At 43.9% G+C, this 20,191-nt stretch overlaps 2 protein-coding genes across 2 annotated transcripts; both read left to right on the plus strand.

The window, feature by feature from the left end:
• The first annotated feature begins 267 nt into the window (after window positions 1-267).
• ankrd28b (ankyrin repeat domain 28b) lies at window positions 268-13,074 on the plus strand. The gene is made up of 28 exons (XM_037454483.2): window positions 268-497; window positions 3,254-3,337; window positions 3,829-3,907; window positions 4,565-4,635; window positions 4,713-4,913; window positions 5,417-5,504; window positions 5,666-5,808; window positions 5,969-6,181; window positions 6,360-6,438; window positions 6,555-6,669; window positions 6,862-6,944; window positions 7,135-7,198; window positions 7,338-7,406; window positions 7,500-7,640; window positions 7,785-7,896; window positions 8,000-8,026; window positions 8,229-8,303; window positions 8,402-8,603; window positions 8,758-8,845; window positions 8,926-9,043; window positions 9,350-9,569; window positions 9,777-9,864; window positions 9,953-10,036; window positions 10,131-10,276; window positions 10,417-10,499; window positions 10,662-10,744; window positions 10,889-10,980; window positions 11,446-13,074. The coding sequence occupies exons 1-28, from the start codon at window positions 471-473 to the stop codon at window positions 11,727-11,729; spliced, it is 3,159 nt and encodes a 1,052-aa protein (XP_037310380.2). The 5' UTR covers window positions 268-470; the 3' UTR covers window positions 11,730-13,074.
• A 1,753-nt stretch (window positions 13,075-14,827) lies between these two features.
• hacl1 (2-hydroxyacyl-CoA lyase 1) lies at window positions 14,828-19,811 on the plus strand. Its single transcript, XM_037454969.2, has 17 exons — window positions 14,828-14,990; window positions 15,217-15,321; window positions 15,406-15,446; window positions 15,537-15,617; window positions 15,725-15,797; window positions 15,889-15,966; window positions 16,074-16,168; window positions 16,264-16,376; window positions 16,513-16,648; window positions 16,806-16,911; window positions 17,133-17,216; window positions 17,353-17,454; window positions 17,595-17,749; window positions 18,129-18,287; window positions 18,376-18,483; window positions 18,645-18,831; window positions 19,581-19,811. Exons 1-17 carry the CDS (start codon window positions 14,940-14,942, stop codon window positions 19,611-19,613), a joined length of 1,707 nt encoding a protein of 568 aa, XP_037310866.2. The 5' UTR covers window positions 14,828-14,939; the 3' UTR covers window positions 19,614-19,811.
• Window positions 19,812-20,191: the final 380 nt, after the last annotated feature.

Consider the following 20,191-nt stretch of genomic DNA (forward strand, 5'->3'; position numbering starts at 1 on the left):
AATGTACTGACTCTTCAGGTAATATCTGAAAACGATTACATTACAGTTGTCCTGGATTTCATGCTTGATGCAGTCATACTGATAATTGGCATAATGTTAATAAATTGTATTGCATAGAAAAAGTATTTTCAACCGTTATAAAATACTTTCTACATGTACAATGACAAGCGCGTAGTGCGCCCTCTGTTTAACGTAGCCAACCAGACGCTCTCTTACTAGGTGGTGCAGCGCGCCAGACCAATTGAATTGCATCTTCTTGGGAGGCAAAGTATGGTGGCGGCAATGCTATGGCGTTTCCGCTACTCCGCTGCTTTCGTGCCATCGGGATAGGAAGCTAGCAAGAAGGGCTAAGCTAGCGTCGCGTTAGGCCTCCGGTAGACCAGCGGGAGAGCTGCTAAGAATCCTCTATTTGGAAGGAGGCAAAACATCCCTTTATGAATCTGCATGAGAAGAAGTCAAATCCCTGAAATATGGTGGTTCTCAAAATCCGAGACCAGGTAAGTGACCGTTGTCCCGAAAGGTTGAGGCAAGTTGTAAGCTGCTGCAGGCTGGCTGGTGTTAGCTAACCGTAACTGTCCCCATTTCAACATTCGCCAGCGGAATTTAGCACCGGTTTCTCCAGCTACTCATCAGACGCATTTCCCTTCAATCTATTGTGGAGTTCACAAACAGTACTACTGGGTAAATCCCATTTTGGAGAGTTTGGATGTCCCTGGTAATAATAAGGAGCCATTGTCTTTTCCACTGAGACACATGCTCAAAGCCTCTGTTGAGTTGCATCCAGCCGGGGATACAGTGTGTTTATCTCAGCAGTTAGCCAGAGCCTGCGCGACATGCTAAGTAGCTAGCTACTCCGATGGTGAAGCGACTTAGCGTGTTGTGACTAAACAATGCCACCCTTGGCTAGACTCGTCGCTTCGCAGAGATTTCGTTAAATAATAACCACTAAATATACTCTAACGTAGTGTAAGATGATTATCATAACAACCCACAGTATCTGCTGATATCTCCGTTACCGTGACAACTTGGCGTTTCGTTTAACCTGTATGTTAGCTTACTCAGCTGGCGATGTTTCATTGTATAAGATTGGATGACATGTAAATACATAAATAATCTATCCTTTATGCCGCGATTCTCTTAGCTACTACGTGTTAAGTGCGCTTTGAATAGCTAATGGAACCATTGGGTTTCGGCCGCGGGGATCTATGAGCGGCTTTGTGCGCTGCCAAGTTTGATGGTGTTTGTCATGTTTCGGTTCTAATGTGTTTCCCACAGTGCTGAAGCGTTAGATTAGTTATGCCCTTGATCACAAGCGTGCGCTGCCTTTGCCCTTGTCATCACTGGTCATTGTTGTACCGTTTATATTGCTATTTAGGGGGAAGTCTCTTACCAAACGTATTTATTTCTATTATTTGAATGGGTCACTTGTAGATAAGCTGCCATGGCATCTTAATAGCTTTAACACCTTCATGGAATGACAGCGTTAGACATGCATCCTGTAACTATATTACAGACTGGCCTCCTACTTGATGAAACAAGGAAATAATTCCCTTATCATTTAAGGACTGTGTTTTGGACATACCTGCTATTCTTGGTGTGTGTGTGTGTGTGTGTGTGTGTGTGTGTGTGTGTGTGTGTGTGTGTGTGCGCGCTTTAACACTTCTGTACCTGGTCTCATGTGAGCTGGTGGAGTTGCCAAAGACCTGTCTCCATGGTGATGGTATTAAGTAGGCTGGCTTGTATGCGGAAAGGAGGTGCACGGCCGTGTATTCAGAGAAGTATAGAACATCTCCTACAGCGGTGGTGCAGGACTGGAGAATTGAAAACAACAAAATGCAGATTTGTCTTTCCCTTTCTGTAAGGGGTTGCACAGAAATAGTCCAAATGAAACAAGTCCTGTTTGTTACCCTGACTTTATCCCTAGTGGCTCTAAGCTCTATCGCAGCCTGCAGATAGTCATGGGCGTGATAATAATGAATGAGAAGATTGTCTTATGTTTTGACCGTAAATTACTTGATCCCGAGATGGTAATAGTAATCTTTGTCATGCTTATTCTAAACTAATTGAGCATGAATTTGACTGCTGAGACGCATTATGTTGCTTAAATTTGTTTAGAGCTTATCACTTTACCTTCCGGTTTGTTTCAGTGTACTTCAGAGGGAATTCATCTAACCCGCACCACCACAAATACCATGAATTATCCAAAATGAAGTGTACACAGTAGATTTATCTTTTACTAAAGATTCTAGTGCTCACAATGTTCGACTTCAACGTTATTCTCATCCAGGCGTTGTGCAGCAGAACATTTGAGGGTCTTTCATATCTGCCTGCTAAAGGTTAAAGTGCTTGGCTTCATCCTTGACTTTCACAAAGCGTCATGGGAATTAGATTGGATAAGAATGTGATTGTGAGCCATCGAAACATATTAATAGGCAGACTGTACAAAAACACAGACTGGACCCGCACACTGCTAGCTCTATGAAAGAGTTTGTTGGGTAAGTAAACGTTAAATGTTTTCTGTACAGTTTTAGAGCCTACTGACTCAGCACTTTTTGCAACAGGCATCTTCATCTTGTGTATCGGTGGAGATTGCTGAAGTTAAGGGGAGGGGGAGTAGCGTTTCCAGATAAATCGAACGACTCATAGGGTCTGACCATGCAAAGAATAACAATCGTCTTTGCTGCTGGTTGTCAGGTTCGATGTGCAGAACCACATCAGGTTTTCATTTTTTTTCTTTTCTGTGTAGGTTGGAGATTGAACCATTTTGACCACAGTGTTGAGCTTGTAGTCATTTAAATATTTCTTTTAAATAATTCCCTGTGTGTCTACACAGAAGAGAATTGGAAAGAGGCTCAGCACTTGTCTGAATCAATCCAGACAGTCTGCCTTTATCAGCCTCATTTGTTGAGTCATCATTTTATTAAATGTACATTCAAGTGTCTGCGCCAAGCTGTTTTAACATGTTTTTTATTGCTATAACGGGTTAAACGGATTTTTAGCACTATATAGAAGCTCTTTAAACCTGGTTGTTTGAACTCTGAACAAAGAGCCAGGGGTGTGTTGAGGTGCTTCGACGCCAAGGAGTCTCTATTGTCTACGGTCTCCAAGGTCAAAGGGGTTTCCTCAAATTTGATCTATGTTGTTGCCATTTCTAGTCCCACAAACGAGGATCTGCCGCAGGCCATTGGTCTTTTTTTAACTTTAAATGATGCCTTGAGCTTCAGTTGATTTTGACAGTCTCTCTCTTTTACAGCCTGCTTTGCTGAAAGCTATTTTCAATGTGGATCCGGATGAAGTACGCTCACTCATATTCAAAAAAGAGGATGTGAATGCACAGGTAATCCCAACCGACTCTGACTAATCTCTGCATCTGTTTCCTCATGTTATTATCCAGCTACACACAGAATTTAAACCCTCTTGTGTTTACACGCCCTATGCCTCAAACAACTTCTCCAGCCTTTCTTTTTCTCTGTGATTTGTTTGTGGTGATCCGGTTCAGCTGGTTTTATTGCATTCCTCAACATTACTGTTTTAGTGGGGTCTTTAGCTTCAAAATGAAGCTGGTTTGTACCAGCTGGTGTTTATAAATTGAAGGTAAAAAGTAATAAATTAAATGTGTCATTTACTTTGTTTTGCCATGAACAGTGACTCTGCTTCCGTCAACAGTTATTTCTCCCTTATAGCGTTATAATGTTCGCAAAGTGAAGTGTCACTGTGGTTTTAATGTCACAACAGATCAGGACCAAAGTGACCTATATAAACTAAAGAAGGTACTCAACTTGTAATATTTAGTCCTTTTCTAAATGTTTCTCTTTTCACTTGTAACAGGACATTGAGAAGCGGACTCCGTTGCATGCTGCCTCTTATCTTGGTGATGCAGAAATTATAGAGCTGCTGATTCTTTCAGGTATGTCTTTTTTAAATGTAAAGAAGCTGCTTTTAAGTCGAGCACCCATAAGATGTTTAGTCATTCTTGTTTTGTAGAGCATTTAATGGTATTTAAAAACTGGAACATGAACGTCACTCTTTGAGCAAAAGTCTTTCAGACGCATTTACCTGTTACTATTTACACGTTACTATTTAGAAAGGTGTTTATCTGGAAAGACAATCTAGGAAGTGCCCAGTTAGCAAGAATGATGTCATCGCTGCCTAAATGTGAGCTTGTTAAGATGGGATCAACATTTCTAAATTGTTTTCACCAATTTGGGAAGAATGGTTCTTCATAACGTTAAAACCTTTGAGAGGCCCTTTGGGGAGCCTTGCTGTCGCCTTTAATCTCTGGAGGTCCCGACATACTGGTTTTTCTCCATTTTCTTTGGCGTATGAGGAAGTCGCGAATGATCTATCCTGTCTGAGAGCATAATGACATATTTGTGACTTGACGTCTGCATTCAATGGCGTGCAATGTCTCTACATGCACCTGTTGCAGTCAGCACTTTTCTTTTGTAAATGCAGACAGATATTACTTAGCATATCTGTTAAAAGGGCTTTAGCCATTTTGTTAATGTTTGAAAAGTTGTCATGTGACTGAATGTCCTAAAACGGCATTCCCTCTGACTTGTAGGTGCCAGAGTAAATGCCAAAGACAACAAGTGGCTCACTCCTCTGCACCGGGCCGTGGCCTCCTGCAGTGAGGTACGTTTATGCTCCTCTCCCTCCCCCTGTCGTTATCTCTACGGTGTGGAACTTAAACCTGCGATGACTGCTCACAGGAGGCTGTCCAGGTGTTGCTAAAACATTCTGCAGACGTCAATGCCCGAGACAAGAACTGGCAGACGCCGCTTCACATCGCCGCCGCCAATAAAGCTGTCCGCTGTGCCGAGGCTCTCGTCCCACTGCTCAGCAATGTGAATGTGTCAGATAGAGCCGGCCGGACCGCGCTGCACCACGCGGCCTTCAGCGGTCATCTGGAGGTAATTTTGAGCGCAGAGTATGGTTTGATTCCGCTGTGAGCTGTGCCTGAGGAATTTAATACCGTTTTCATTTCGTCATACCTTACTGTATACAGATGGATGCACATCTGCAATAAGAACATGTACATGTTCTGAATTAAGCGATGATGCTGACCTGCTGATCTGAACAATGGCTCTAAATTTGCCCGTTTCTAGAAGTGTAAAGTGAAACAATCCACACCCCCATATAGCCGAGTATCTACAGTTAGCATACAGTATATGCCATCCACAACAAATTGCAGTTCTTTTGCTGTGTGCAAAAGGTCAAAATGACTTGGTATAGCTTTGTGTATGCTCATGTAACTCATGAAATTAAACCGCATGCATACATGTGTGTGTGGTGACGACCATAGTGATGTGACATTAAACATGATGAATACATACTGGTTGGTTGAGTTGCTGTACTGTCTGAAAGGAAGTTTTTAGGTTGTAACTTCCCTCGACATTTTCCTGACTGCTCTTAGATGGTGAGGCTGCTGCTCTCCCGAGGAGCAAACATCAATGCCTTTGACAAGAGGGATCGCCGTGCAATCCACTGGGCAGCCTACATGGGTAATAAATCAAACGCTTGGGACTTTTACATCACATTTTATTTTTCTATTCAACTCGATCTCGTGCTTATCAAAAGTTCCCAGTCTGGGATTATTCATGTTATTATACGGCCCAATTGATGGCATATTCATGTAATGAAATCATTTGCTTTATGTCTTTAGGACACATAGAAGTGGTGAAGCTGCTGGCATCTCATGGAGCTGAGGTGGCCTGCAAAGATAAGAAATCGTACACCCCCCTTCATTCAGCAGCCTCCAGTGGAATGATCAGCGTTGTCAAATACCTCCTGGACTTGGGGGTGGACGTAAGTTCTGCTACCAAACCTATTGTCGTCACACCGAGACACAGCCAGCTCTCATGATCCCACCAGGAGACAACCGCCTTATCTGCACCGCAGATTATTCTTTTATTCCGCGCATATCTGTGGCGTAATGACAACAAATCCCTGTTTCATCTCGTTGTAGATCAATGAGCCCAACGCGTACGGCAACACGCCCCTCCACGTGGCGTGCTACAACGGGCAGGACGTGGTGGTGAACGAGCTCATCGTGTGCGGCGCTCACGTAAACCAGGTGAACGAGAAGGGCTTCGCGCCTCTCCATTTCACCGCCGCTTCACGCCACGGGGCCCTCTGTCTGGAGCTCCTCGTGTGTAACGGGGCTGATGTCAACATTAAGGTGAGTAGAAAGCACACCGATGCATCTCCTCAGGACAGAACCAGCTCAGTATCTGGCCCTCGTTTTCAAGACCTGTAGCTTAGAGTTCAGCTGATCTCAATGTCTTTGAGACTTTAAAAGCTGAAAGACACAGTAATGATCTAAATTGTGATATCACCATGTTTTTATTTCCCTTTAGAGTAAAGATGGTAAGACTCCCCTCCACATGACCGCCATTCACGGGAGGTTTTCTAGGTCTCAAGCAATCATTGAGAATGGTGAGCTCCTCTAAAAATTCAGCCTTGCCAACGTTATTTCTTTCGCCGGACTTGTAAAAACCGAACTGCATCTCAGCGTAAAAGCTAAATGTTTTTTTTCTTTTGTCTATCTGAAGGGGCTGAGATTGACTGTGAAGATAAAAACGGAAATACGCCGTTACACATTGCAGCTCGATATGGACACGAGCTCCTCATCAACACCCTCATCACCAACAGAGCTGACACGGCAAAGTAAGTGAACCCGTCTGCTCTTTTACCGCAACTATTACAACTTTACACCCTGTGGGAGAGTTGCATGCTCAAATCTTTCCGAAGCATAGATGGAATGTGTGACTGACGGATCCGGTTCTGTACACGTAATTTGCTACTGTTAGTTCAGCAATGGCGTTATTTAGTTTCTTATAGAGATTGTTTCCCTTTCAGGCGAGGCGTTCATGGTATGTTCCCACTTCATTTGGCTGCTCTCAGTGGATTCTCTGACTGCTGCCGAAAGCTGCTGTCTTCAGGTGAGCAACTCTTTGTGTTTGTGTGGCCGCCCACCAGAGTTCTGACTCTATAGTGACAGTACAACGTCTTTGTGTTGAACTGGTCCCTTATTGGAGTCGCCAAATCAAAATTGATCAAAATCATCCGTACTGTGAAACTGTGTGTACATTATGCAGAATGTTGTTGATAATCACATTCACTGTGATGCAGGCTTTGATATTGATACACCTGATGACTTTGGAAGGACCTGTTTACATGCTGCAGCTGCTGGAGGGTGAGTACAGAACAGCCAAATAGTAAAAGATAAAATACGCTATACAATACACCGCTTTAATATTACTGCTGCAAGGGTTAGGCTGTAAAACATGACCTATTACAAAAATACTCATAACCAGTATGATACATCTCTTCAGGAACCTGGAATGTCTCAATCTTCTCCTCAACACGGGAGCAGACTTTAACAGAAAGGACAGCTTTGGCAGGTTTGCAGCATTTAATAATGGAACCAGAGTTTGTCCTCCCCGAGTGTGGTGGTTCAGTTTGAAGAGGGAACTGAGCTCTGTTTGCCTTTCCAGGACCCCTCTGCACTATGCTGCTGCCAACTGTAACTACCAGTGCCTGTTTGCTCTGGTGGGCTCCGGGGCCAGCGTCAATGACCTCGACGAGCGGGGCTGCACTCCTCTCCACTACGCCGCCGCCTCCGACACGGATGGAAAGTAAGTAACGCTTTGGAGATTCAGTCTGTTAAAGGAGCAGGTGGCTCTGTGCGAGCTCAGTCGTGTTATTGGTTATGGCGAGTAACTGTTCAAGACTCGAGACGTGATGTTTCCCTGACTACAGCCTCTCTGTTGTGTCTGCAGGTGCATGGAATATTTACTGCGGAATGATGCAAATCCAGGGATCCGAGACAATCAGGGCTACAATGCTGTGCACTACGCCTCTGCGTACGGACACCGACTCTGTCTGGAGCTGGTGAGAACTTGCATCCAGCAAACCCAATGTATAAGAATCAGCATGTCCGTATGTCTGTTTGTAATTATTGTTTTAAATTTGTGCTTCTCCAACTCTACCACAGATTGCAAGTGAAACGCCTCTGGATGTGGTTAGTTGATTTTCTGCTTTTCTTCTCTTATTGCTTGTTTTTCTTTGTGAAGGTCATTTTATAAAGTGAAAAGAATATTTCTGCTCTATTAAATACAATTTCTTGGGTACACTCTGCAGATCTTTCAAAATTTTGACTTGCAAATATCCAAGTGATTGTATCTGACGTAGAACCGCACTTGTGTATCTGTCTGTTTCCTCAGCTAATGGAAACCTCAGGGACCGACATCCTGAATGAATCCGATGTCAGAGCCCCCGTCAGCCCCTTACACCTCGCGGTGAGTAATGTGTATTATCTTTGAGCTGCTATCCTTATCGTGGAGCTTAATTTAGTCTAATTTATGCTTAACTCCCTCCTGGTGACTTCCTCATTCAGGCATACCACGGTCACCATCATGCCATGGAGGTTCTGGTGCAGTCTCTGCTGGATCTGGATGTGAGAAACAGTCACGGGCGCACACCCCTCGACCTGGCTGCCTTTAAGGGCCATGTAGAGTGTGTGGACGTCCTAATCAACCAGGGAGCCTCCATCCTGGTCAAAGACTTCACCTTAAAGCGAACGCCCATCCATGCTGCAGGTATGGAACCGGACTTCTGAATTTTCCGACTGGTGTACTATCTAAAATGAACCTTTATTTGTGTTGCGGATTGGCTTTGCTTTAGTTTTTCATTTCATTTGTATAATTGTTTTTAAAGTAAATTAGTAATGCTGTGTTCCTCCTCTCCCTGCAGCGACTAATGGTCATTCCGAATGTTTGCGTCTGCTGATTGGAAATGCTGATCTTAAAAGTGCAGTGGACATTCAAGACGGGAACGGACAGTAAGTGAAATTTGTTTGGGATTTTCTTCCCTGCTGATGATACAAAGAAATTGCTGAAATTCCTGTCTGTTATCTCCTAGAACCCCCTTGATGCTGTCGGTCCTGAGTGGACACACCGATTGTGTTTATTCTCTACTAAATAAGGGAGCCAATGTAGAAGCCAAAGACAAGTGGGGCAGGACAGCCCTCCATAGAGGAGTAAGGACATCTTAACATTCTTATAATCACACGCATACCTTAGTTTTTCTGGCTGTGTGTATGTTCTTTTTCTCCTCTCCTTTTTTCCTCCCAAATAGGTTGTTTTTGTTGTTGTTGTTTTGATACATTTTAAAGGGCCATAAATAATTTTCTTTGACTTGTTGTTAAGTAAGCAGTCCCTGCCTCGTGGTCGATGAAAGGAGTGATAACAATTTTCAGGCCTCAAATGAAAGAGGAATGACACAGAACCACTCAGGATATCAGTTAACAGTAAGAATGCTAACATCCACTTTTTTCTTCCTGTAGGCGGTGACCGGTCACGAAGAGTGCGTGGAGGCCTTGCTTCAGCACAGCGCCAACTTCCTAGTGCGAGACTGTAAAGGGCGCACACCGATCCACCTGTCCGCAGCATGTGGACACATTGGGGTACTGGGAGGCCTGCTGCATGCTGCCCAATCAGTGGAAACACTACCTGTCTTAACAGACAACCAAGGCTACACCCCACTGCACTGGGCCTGCTACAATGGTACAGAGTTGAGGGTTTAAAATCAATCTAGTGAATGAAATGTGTTTTCAATGTTTCGTATTGTACGCTCTTCCATGCGCCCAAGAGGCCAGGAAAGTAACACGGATCACTTGAGCACGTGCAGAGCTGATATCGGGATGCCATGTAAATGTTTTAAGAAAGCCCATCATTTAGTCCCTCGGCTGATGGGTGCCATCTTGTCTGCAGGTCATGACACATGCGTGGAGGTTTTGCTGGAACAAGAAGTTTTTCACAAGGCCGAAGGAAGTTCTTTCAGCCCCCTCCACTGTGCTGTGTAAGATCTTGAGTTTCTGTTTCATTCAATGCGTGTGAGGACCGTCCGCTAATGGGTGACATTATTGTGCCCCTTTTATCCTTTTTAGAATCCATGACAACGAAGGTGCTGCGGAGATGCTGATTGACACACTGGGCTCTGCCATTGTCAATGCCAAAGACAGTAAAAACCGGTATGTACACATCCATCTAAAGAAAAGCTTTTGTGCTCTCGTAACGACTGTGACATGGAAAAGATGAGCCTTGATTTTTTTTTTTTTGTTGCAGGACTCCACTACATGCAGCAGCCTTCACTGACCACGTGGAGTGTCTCCAGCTGCTGCTGAGCCACAACGCTCAGGTCAACAGTGTCGATGCTGCAGGGAAAACCTCGCTCATGATGGCTGCTGAGAATGGCCAGACCAACGCAGTTGGTATGAATGCGTCTCTACTTTCCCCATGTTTGTTCTATATCGTCAATAACTGGGATGTAAAATACCGCCCTCTGAGGTAATTATCAGTGCTGCGTGGTATTACCTTCAATGGGTTTATCGCCCCTGTTTTTCATTGTTAGAACTACTGGTGAGCAGTGCAAAAGCAGATCTCACTCTGCAGGATGCTGTGAAGAACACTGCACTTCATCTGGCCTGCAGTAAGGTGTGTACTGTTCCCAGCCGCCCACAGCAGCAACTATATCGTTTGTTGCTGCAAGTACGGGTTTAAAATACCAAGCAAAAATTGTATCACACCAGCACCTTTTTAGACCGTATTCACTGTAGGGATTTCTAATACTTATCGTCCTGCACCTGTTTTCCACAGGGACATGAAACCAGTGCCTTGTTGATATTGGAGAAGATTACAGACAGAAACCTCATAAACGCGACCAACGCCGCCTTACAGACGTACGTCTCGTATCCATTAGTCTTTCGCTACATCAGAGTGATGGACTGGAGTGGTGGCGTGTCGGTGGAATGCTGTGGGGATTTGAATTAGTAATACAGAAATACAAATGGTAAAATATTGATCTGTGTTTTATGTTTTTCAAGGCCTCTACACGTGGCTGCAAGAAATGGTTTAACAGTGGTGGTGCAGGAGCTGCTTGCAAAGGGAGCGAGCGTTCTTGCAGTCGATGAGAACGGTAAATTCAACAATGTTTTTCAATTTACTACACCTTGCATGTATTTGGTACTTTTGCAGTACATCAGGAAATCTAATGGGCTGTGAAATCTAAACAGCTTTCTCAGTATAACTTAATGACCCCCATTCAAATGTCCTTTGGGCTGATTTTATTTTCCAGCTTCATTTAGTCCACACATTTTAGTGTTTTGCATAATGTTCACTTTTAAATCACGACGGTTAACATATTCTGGACAAATCACAGAGAGGTAAGAACAGGATCAGAACTTGATGGGGTGATAACCAGGCACTTAAAACATGAGCTCATGAGCTGAGCTCTTCAGATCAACGTAATGAGAAATTCTCCCTCATTATGATTCTACCTCAAATATGTATGAAAAGCCATGTAATTATTTGCACCAGTGCTATAAATGGGAAGCATGTATTTTGTACGGTATGTAACTTTTGGGAACTGTCTTTGTTCCAGGTTACACTCCCGCCTTGGCTTGTGCCCCAAACAAAGACGTGGCAGACTGCCTCGCCCTCATCCTGGCCACCATGATGCCTGTGTCCCCCTGCGCCCCGGCACCCATCCTCCCTTTCAGTGCCATTAACCACTACACCACCAGCCCCTCCAAGAGCATCACCTTCGACAGCCTGCCAGTGCTGCGCGGCGAGCAAAGTACCTACTGCAGCTTCAACAACATCAGCCATCAAGACGGGCCCTACAAGGACGAGGAGCTGAATGACTCTGACTCAGAGACGTACTGAGGGACAGGGTCGTTTCAATGCATAAACACACACACACTGTGTCTTAAAAATCACCCACCGCCAGCTTGGGAGGGAAGAAGAAGAAGAAGATGAAGGAAAAGCGCCCACAGGAGCCTTAAGAGTGGTTGTCCCCCCCCCCCCCACCCCCTTTCCACACACACACACACACACACACACACATCGGGGAGAGGGAGAAGGTGCAGCACGTTGGCCCACACATCCCGACCTCATTCAGCACCAGGTGTCCTTCAGCTGATACTGGACCTCAGTAACTGCTGCTTTCCACACATAGACTTTCTGAGTGCTAAAAACTGTCCTTCTCAGGCGGACAGCGACTTTTGTACGGCAATAAAATGCTGAAGGACGGTAGCACTTCACAAAGAGCTAAACCGACCGGGACCAAAAGGCATGGGTGTGTTTTAACCCAGTTTTAACTGTGTAAATGAGATGAGAATTTCGGGGGTTTATTGGGAGCAAAAAGAGCCGGTTTGCATCTGTGGTGTTTCCGTGACAGAAGGTTGGTCCCTGCACATCACACCCATCAGATTGCACTTGTCCTTCAAGTCTGTAAGTCATACAGGCGGAAAATCATTTATTTTTTTGAGATCAAAAATTTTAATACACCCCCTGTTCATGTCTTAAACTCGTTAACCTCTAATAAGAAATCTGACCTGAGTAATTTGAAAACATTTGATATGTGCGGCAGGTTAGTTTTAAGTTGATCTAGCATACCTTTGTATATTGACCTGTCCATTGCAGTTTAGTCTTTCAAGAATAAATTATTTGTGTAATTTTGCTTCCTATTTATGTGTTCATTTTGTGCCTTCATTAGTTACTGAAAAAAGATGAGTTTGTTGAGGCAGCTGTGACAGTACAGTGATGCGTACTGGGTAAGTAATGGAACATTTCTAAGAAGCACTGATCCTGTACGGAGGTATTTGAGCTGAGCTTTGTGAGAAACACTGTAAACCAATGATAGGAAAGCGTTGATTTTCTTTTGTTTGAATGATATTCTTTGCTATTAGTCAATGTTTGATGACAGGTTTTGCTGGCTTTAACCTAAAAGAAGAAGAAAAAAAAGGAAACCAGTCAATCCTACCATGATTCAAATCTTTCCTTTTCTCTCTGTTGAAATATACTTTTAACTGGAAATATGTACAATACATTTGCTAGCTTCTGTCGAATGGATTTTCTTTGTCTTTTCATGGCTTTTTCTTGAAGAGGGATGAAACTAGCATGTATATAGAAAGTATTACTGTGAATTCGATGCTCCAATGAATTCTTTCAGTAATCAGATTGCTGTATATTTTATGAGTAATAAAGAAATGAGTTATTTAATAATGAACATGAGTCTCTTAATGAAATGCTGCCTTTAATTTAGGAAAATGTGACACGTTTGAAGCAAATGCTCATTCATCTCGCATGTCAGTTTGAAAAGCACAGGTTTCCACCTATAAACCAGCAGAAAATGGATCCATCGCCATAGCAACCTTGACATGTACATCAGTTGTTGAAGAATGTGATATGGTTGAAGGGCTTGACAAACCCAAAAACTTAAGCATGTTTTTGTTTTTTGTCTAACTCCTATGTCCAACATGAAATGTAGTTTGATGCCATGCATACTTTACGTTAAACGTTAACCTTGATTGTGGAGTGAAAGAATCCAGACGGAATCAACGGTGAGAACTCTGATCCGTTGAGATTTAAAGTACGATCCTGCCAGAGACGCAAAGGTTTTGTTTAGTGTACCAGCTGAACATCTCATCCAGGATGTTAAAGTCGGCGTAGTGTAGTCATTAAAATCAAAGGCCTGACAGACGGGCTGCAGAGTTCCAAATATCACACTAGAGGAAATAATGGGTATTTTATGAAACTTGTTTTCTTTGCCATTAGATGGCAGAAGAGGTGCAGCTAAAAGTTTTTACATATTCACTAGATTGGAATGAAAAAAGTGACGAACAAAATAAAGGAACAGTTCAAGTCAAATCAGTTAAATACTCAGATTTTTAGTTCCAGAACTGCCAGGCTGATTTTCCTTCCTGAGGTCAAAGGTTGCCTGACATGAAGACATTTTAGAGCGGTAACAGTGCTGACGCTTTAAACATAAACTAAACACACATATATATCACATATATTATTTGTTGTGTTTTTTTCTTTACAAATCATTACAGTCTGCTCGGGGAGATTTCCTACCAACTGTATTGGAGGATTCTGGCCCATGTCTTGCAGAGCCGTAAGAGGCTTGATGGTTTCACACAGCTCAATATCCTGACAACAGATCACTACAGTGTGGGATCCTGCTTTTAACAGGGACTTTTTTTTGTATAATCAGGGTGTTGGAGTTTGCAACCTCCTGATGTCAGCGGGCAAAGTCTGCAATGGTAGTGAAATGCAAAGTGCAACTCCCCTCTAAAATAAAGTTGACATTATGATTGGATTTTCATCGTAAAATGTATCATAGACTCATCGAATTTATGTAATTATACCACATTATACTCACCGAGGTGTGGTGTTCAGGCTCACATTGCCACTAACATGCTGTACATCATGTTTTCCTCTTTACACCAGAGCATTAAGCCGGTCTGACTGCATCTGAGTGTATTGCATTCATGTCAGTGCAGTGTATTAAAAGTATTAATATTTTCCAGAAGTGGATGTACAGACATCAAGCCCATGTGAGGAGGCAGTTTTTCCTGAGAACCCACATTGTAAATTTTCATACAATTTAAGAGAATGTCAATGTTATTTATTTTCCCTGTCCACTAGTGTCCACTGGAGCCCATGAGAGAAACTTTGCACGGGAATGAGGATAGAACGAAACTCCAGATGTTGCTCATCCTGACTGTTGTTTATAAAAGAAGGCATGGCCCTGCAGGTCCTGCCTTCTGGTTTTTCTTGAATGCATCATTGCTTTGTGTCCACCACCCGGGAACGAAGCCCGCGACTAGAGCAGGGATGCTACCTCCAAACCCTCAGGGACTTCTTTACCTCTAACTTCTCCATTCTTTCACTTTTCACTCACTGAGGCTGATCTGAAGATCAACTCTGCCTTTTGTGATGTCACACGGAGTGGCTCCAATGATTGGCTTGCTACCCGGAAGTCATATCCGCGGGGCGGATTCAGGAGCAGCTTCGGTGCTTTATGACAGTTTGGTACAACTTCGGGCAAACAATTGTGTAACAAGTCGTAGCAGAAGTCCCCGAACAGCCATGGACGAAGTGACGGGAGCTCAGCTCATTGCTGAGTCGCTCAAGGCTCAGGTAAAACCGTTGTGGAGACTTTCTGATTGCGGGGACAGAGCTAAACTGTAATTTTGTCCCCAAATATGGAGGTCTATCTTGTGCAGAAATGTGTCAAAGTTCAAGTGTTGCGCAGTCTAAATTAGCCCTAACTTTGCCTGCAGAAAAGGCACAATGTCCTTTCGTACGACCCCCCCCCCCCCCTCCACACTGGGTTGTGGTGAAAACGCATGTTCTCCCCCTGCAGAAAGTGGAGTACATGTTCGGGATAGTCGGTGTTCCTATCATAGAGGTGGCCATGGCAGCTCAGGCCGCAGGGATCAAATACGTGGGAATGCGCAACGAACAAGCGGTAAAAACACGCATTGCTATTCCTCAAGGTGTGTACGTGTGTTGCTGCACATTTTAACGTGCGATGAATGACGTCACACAACAGGCGGCCTATGCAGCGTCCGCCGTCGGATACCTCACCGGGAGGTGAGCTAGGCCTTTGGTCATTGAACCCATTAATGTGAGCAGCCGGTTGTGTCTCACACGTTGATGTCTCCTGTGGTTGTTGGTGTCCAGACCAGGTTCCTGCCTGGTGGTGTCTGGACCTGGACTCATACACGCTCTGGGTGGAATGGCCAACGCCAACATGAACTGCTGGTATTCCTCAATAACTTCATTAACGCTGCCTGGCAGTGTGGAAGCCTTTTTATAAATGGCTCCTCTTGGCCCTCGTTGCATCGATTTGGCTTTTGCACTTTGTCCAGGCCAGTGGTTGTTATTGGAGGCTCCTCGGATCAGAACCAGGAAACAACAGGAGCCTTTCAGGAGTTTCCTCAGGTAATACACACCTTCCGGTGGATTAATGCATTCTCATGCTTTATTGAACTGACCCAATTAATTTTTTTATTATTATTTTTTTCGGGCCTAGGTGGAAGCATGTCGCCTCTACAGCAAGTTTTCTGCCCGGCTCAGCAGTCTGGAATTCATCCCTTCAGTGATAGAGAAGGTTCTTTTTCCAACTGCAGTGTCTTGTTTCCTTTATCGCAGTAGACCAAGTAAGATATTCTGCGTCATTGGATGACATTCTGTTTTATTGTCTTTTTATACTTGTAGGCAGTTCGCACCAGCATGTATGGTCGTCCGGGTGCTTGTTACGTGGATATTGCCGGGGACATGGTCAATGCTAAAGTGGATAGGAGCAAAGTCAGGTTTGTCACACCTTTTTTTTCTTTTTTTTACTGCATTGTATTGCTTCTGGGACTCCAGGTGTATTGGCATTCAACAAAGTGTGTCGTTCCCGCAGAGTTGTGTCCTGCTGTCCGAGTCCACCCGTGAGTTTGGCTCACCATGACGCAATCACTGAAGCCATATCTGCCTTGAAAGCTGCTAAAAGACCCTTAGTCATCATTGGCAAAGGTACGAACAAAAGACCCATCAGCACTTTCGCTATTACTTGAAACAAGCCTGAAGCGCTGCATGTCCTCCCTCAGTGGTGGATTGGAGTAGCTCATTGGGTGAGTAATGATACCGTGAGTGTTGCTGTGCCCCACAGGAGCAGCCTATGGCCGAGCAGAAACGGCCCTGAGGGAGCTGGTGGAAACGGTTGGTCTCCCGTTCCTGCCCACCCCCATGGGGAAAGGGGTCCTACCTGACAATCACCCCAACTGTGTGGCTGCTGCTCGCTCAAGGTCAGCCTCCCTTTCACTATAACAATGTATCCAACAATTATTTTAGCGAACATGGTCATTATCATTGACTATATGTTACCTCAGTTACATGTTAGTGACTGTGTTTTTGTTTTTAATGCAATTCTGCCCCACCGTCTCCTCCACTGTTTATTTTTAGAGCTCTTCTGCAGGCTGACGTTGTGCTTCTTCTTGGAGCCCGGCTGAATTGGATTCTACATTTCGGTCTGCCCCCGAGGTTTGACCCCAATGTCAAGATCATCCAGGCATGTAAACGGTCGAGCCAAGATTGATTGGTGTGGCCTCTGTCAGCCTCAGAAAAAACGTTGACAATACCTCAGGTGTACAGAGCGGATGGTGAATTTATTATTTTCAGAAGTGCTGTAAATACTTGCATACAGTTTATTTGTCCTTCTTTTCCATATCACCTGCATTGTGTTTTGCTGTTGCTGGTAATGTGCCATAATAACATAATACATTTGTGCAGGTTGACCTCTGTGCTGAGGAGATGGGGAACAATGTGAGCCCTGCTGTTGCTCTCCTGGGAGACATCAACGCTATTGTCGTTCAGGTAACTTAGTCAGCACACAAACTCAACTTTTTAAAATGTAATCTCTTGTGATTCTATGTGATGTGGATCCAAGGGATGAAAGAACAGCTCATGTGGGTATTTGTCAAAGTAAGTACGGCTTTGTTTGTCTTTTCAGCTGCTGGATGTCTTTCATAAAGATGGCTGGAAATATCCCTCTGACACTGAGTGGTGGAGCACACTGCAGGACAAAATTGTTGCTAATGCAAAAATATCAAAGGTTGGTTAAGACTCACTTTTGACAGGCCTCTAATATGTTAAATTAGGTGGTTACTTAAACTGTTTATTGGAACAAGCTAATGATAGCTATTTAATGTACACAGATGTTTTCCTCATTATCGATGCTTTTTGTTGTGACAGGCGTTCGCTCTTCAGTCGACGGTGCCCATGAACTACTACACGGTGTTTCATCACGTCTCCCAGCTGTTGCCGGATGACTGCATCATCGTCAGCGAGGGTGCAAACACTATGGACATAGGACGCACTATGTTGAACAACTACCTACCTCGACACAGGCAAGGCAGTCTTCTAATAAATACATGGATCAATGTTTATGTATTTAATGGCTGAACCTTATTTAGATGTTCATGCCTATGTCCAAATGCTTTCTTAAATTTGTCTTGCCCAGTGAGGTATGATATCATTGTTGGTGTCTCAAAGAGTCTGTACTTTTTAAATTCTATCAAAGCCCCACAACTTGACTTAATAAGTGCTTTAGATAATGTTGCATTCTGCTTGAAGGCAGCACTCCTACCCTGACTTTGTCTCCTCCATGTCTGAAAGAGACAAGCAAATCATCAGGGACAAATTGTTTAACTGTGTTAGACTAAAGTCGGCTTCCAATTCTGGACGAGCTTTAAGAGATTGTTGTTGGCTAATCCCGGCTGCTCGCAGGTTGGACGCCGGTACGTTTGGGACAATGGGAGTTGGCCTCGGCTTTGCTATCGCAGCAGCGTCTGTGGTGAGGAGCGAGCGATCAGACCAAAGGATAGTCTGTGTGGAAGGAGACAGTGCCTTTGGATTTTCTGGCATGGAGGTTGAAACAATGTGCAGGTGGGTCGGTGGCATCGGTCTATACAATACGTGTACTTTAATCCCTGACTGCCACTTAAATTCACATTTACTCTGTTTTTCCATAAAGGTATAATCTACCTGTGGTCATCATTGTGGTCAATAACAATGGAATTTACAGCGGAGTGGATCCTGAAACATGGAAAGAGATGGCAAAAATGGGAGATCTGACCTCTGTGTGAGTCTCACATAATTGGGACAATGTTCATAACGCCTTCACTATAATTCTATATATTTCTGTGTGTGTGTGTGTGTAGTGAATATATATATATATATATATATATATTTATTCACATAATCTGCTTTGATGTAATGAAATGTCCCCATGTTGCATGTCAGTGCCCCTCCTGTGTCACTCCTACCCGAGGCACGCTATGACGAGGTCATGACAGCGTTCGGGGGTCGAGGGTTCCTGGTGAGGACAGTGGAGGAGCTGCGCAGTGCTTTACAGCTGAGCCTGAGTGACTGGGAGAAACCAAGTCTCCTAAATGTGCTCATTGACCCTTCCTCCGACAGAAAACAGCAGGTAACAGTCACCTGTCAGGAATGTAGCTTACACGTCAGAATGAATAAATCCACAGAGGTTTTATTGAAGGTAATGTATACTGCATGTTACAGTATGGAGGGCCAAAGATTGCACGTTGGATCGTAGTGACCTGGCGCTCTCCAGGAAGTAGACAAACAAGGCGATGAACGATGACTCCAGTGACATTGAGAGTCACCGCAGCAACGCTAGGCGTGACTATGAGCAGCAGCATCTCTGTTCGTGAGGAGTGCAAAACAGAGCTTGGTGTCTCCTCGGCTCTCGTCTCATCCTTATAGGGCTGCGTGACCAACATGCCTTACTGACCAGTAATCCCCACACTGCAGGTGCACCGCAGAACTGTTGTATTCCCCGCACAATCCCTCCACCTCACACCAACCTGACCTTTCTATTTCTGAGTGCCCATAATTACAAAGCACGACCCTCTGTGTTTATGTTGAATGTATCCACGCAACCCCTCGCAGACATGTTTGAAGGTTTTATTGAGGGCCGTATCCATGGCGCTGAGCTCTCTGTGACCAGGATGAAGAATTATCACCTAACGAGATGTGCTACACCCATTGTTTTCCTCCCAACTGTTAGCCATACTCAGGTTTTGAGCTGTAGAGGAAGATTAACTATTTGTGTTGTCTGGAAAAAGTCAGTTTTTAGAATGTGGAGACTAAATAGACCATTACATAAAATTGCGCGTTCATCTTAGAAGGTCTAATATAATGCTGTCTTTTCTGCAGGAGTTCCCTTGGCTCACACGCGCCAACTTGTAGACTGAAAGGAGGATCCTCCTCCTCTGTCCAGAACAGCAGTGACTGTTTTCTTAAGCAATCTCGAATCTGGGAAAATATATATAAAAATATGTTGTGATTGTTTCCATGAAATAACTAAATATTGTGTTAATTCTTACTACATGGTAGTATTAAAATGAACAAAATAATGAATAGTACAATAAAATATTGTTAAACATACACTTTTTGTTTTTGTCAAATCTGTTATTTCCTTGTAATAGGATTAAAATACAGTGCACAGAGCTGGTGGAGCACAGGGGGAAATGTGTTGGAGCAGCAATAAAAGGCAGTCAGCTTAAATAAACAAAACAAAACCGGACATCTAGCTCCTTCAAAAGACTTTTCACTTTGAGTGGGATACAAGCTTCTAGATTTCTCAACGGTTCATAATGCAAAACAGGAGTCTTTGAGAGGGAGACGTTGCAAGCTCCTCATCACAAAAGGAACGTTCTGATTGAACTTTTTCTCTTCTGATGAGAAGATCAGCTCCAGGCGTGTGGCTTCACAGCCCCTTGCGGTTTCATTAAATTATTGTTGTGCTAGGTAGGTGAGAATTTCAG

This window comes from Pungitius pungitius, chromosome 11 (assembly GCF_949316345.1).
Source record: "Pungitius pungitius chromosome 11, fPunPun2.1, whole genome shotgun sequence".
Classification (NCBI taxonomy): domain Eukaryota; kingdom Metazoa; phylum Chordata; class Actinopteri; order Perciformes; family Gasterosteidae; genus Pungitius; species Pungitius pungitius.

Excerpts from the sequence above, each read along its gene's own strand:
- hacl1 (XM_037454969.2), top strand. The coding sequence starts at position 14,940 with ATGGACGAAGTGACGGGAGCTCAGCTCATTGCTGAGTCGCTCAAGGCT. Across the intron at positions 16,912-17,132 it reads CCAATGTCAAGATCATCCAG|GTTGACCTCTGTGCTGAGGA; the intron begins GCATGTAAACGG and ends ACATTTGTGCAG. Across the intron at positions 17,455-17,594 it reads CTAATGCAAAAATATCAAAG|GCGTTCGCTCTTCAGTCGAC; the intron begins GTTGGTTAAGAC and ends TTGTTGTGACAG.
- ankrd28b (XM_037454483.2), top strand. The coding sequence starts at position 471 with ATGGTGGTTCTCAAAATCCGAGACCAG. Across the intron at positions 3,338-3,828 it reads AAGAGGATGTGAATGCACAG|GACATTGAGAAGCGGACTCC; the intron begins GTAATCCCAACC and ends CACTTGTAACAG. Across the intron at positions 5,505-5,665 it reads CCACTGGGCAGCCTACATGG|GACACATAGAAGTGGTGAAG; the intron begins GTAATAAATCAA and ends TTATGTCTTTAG.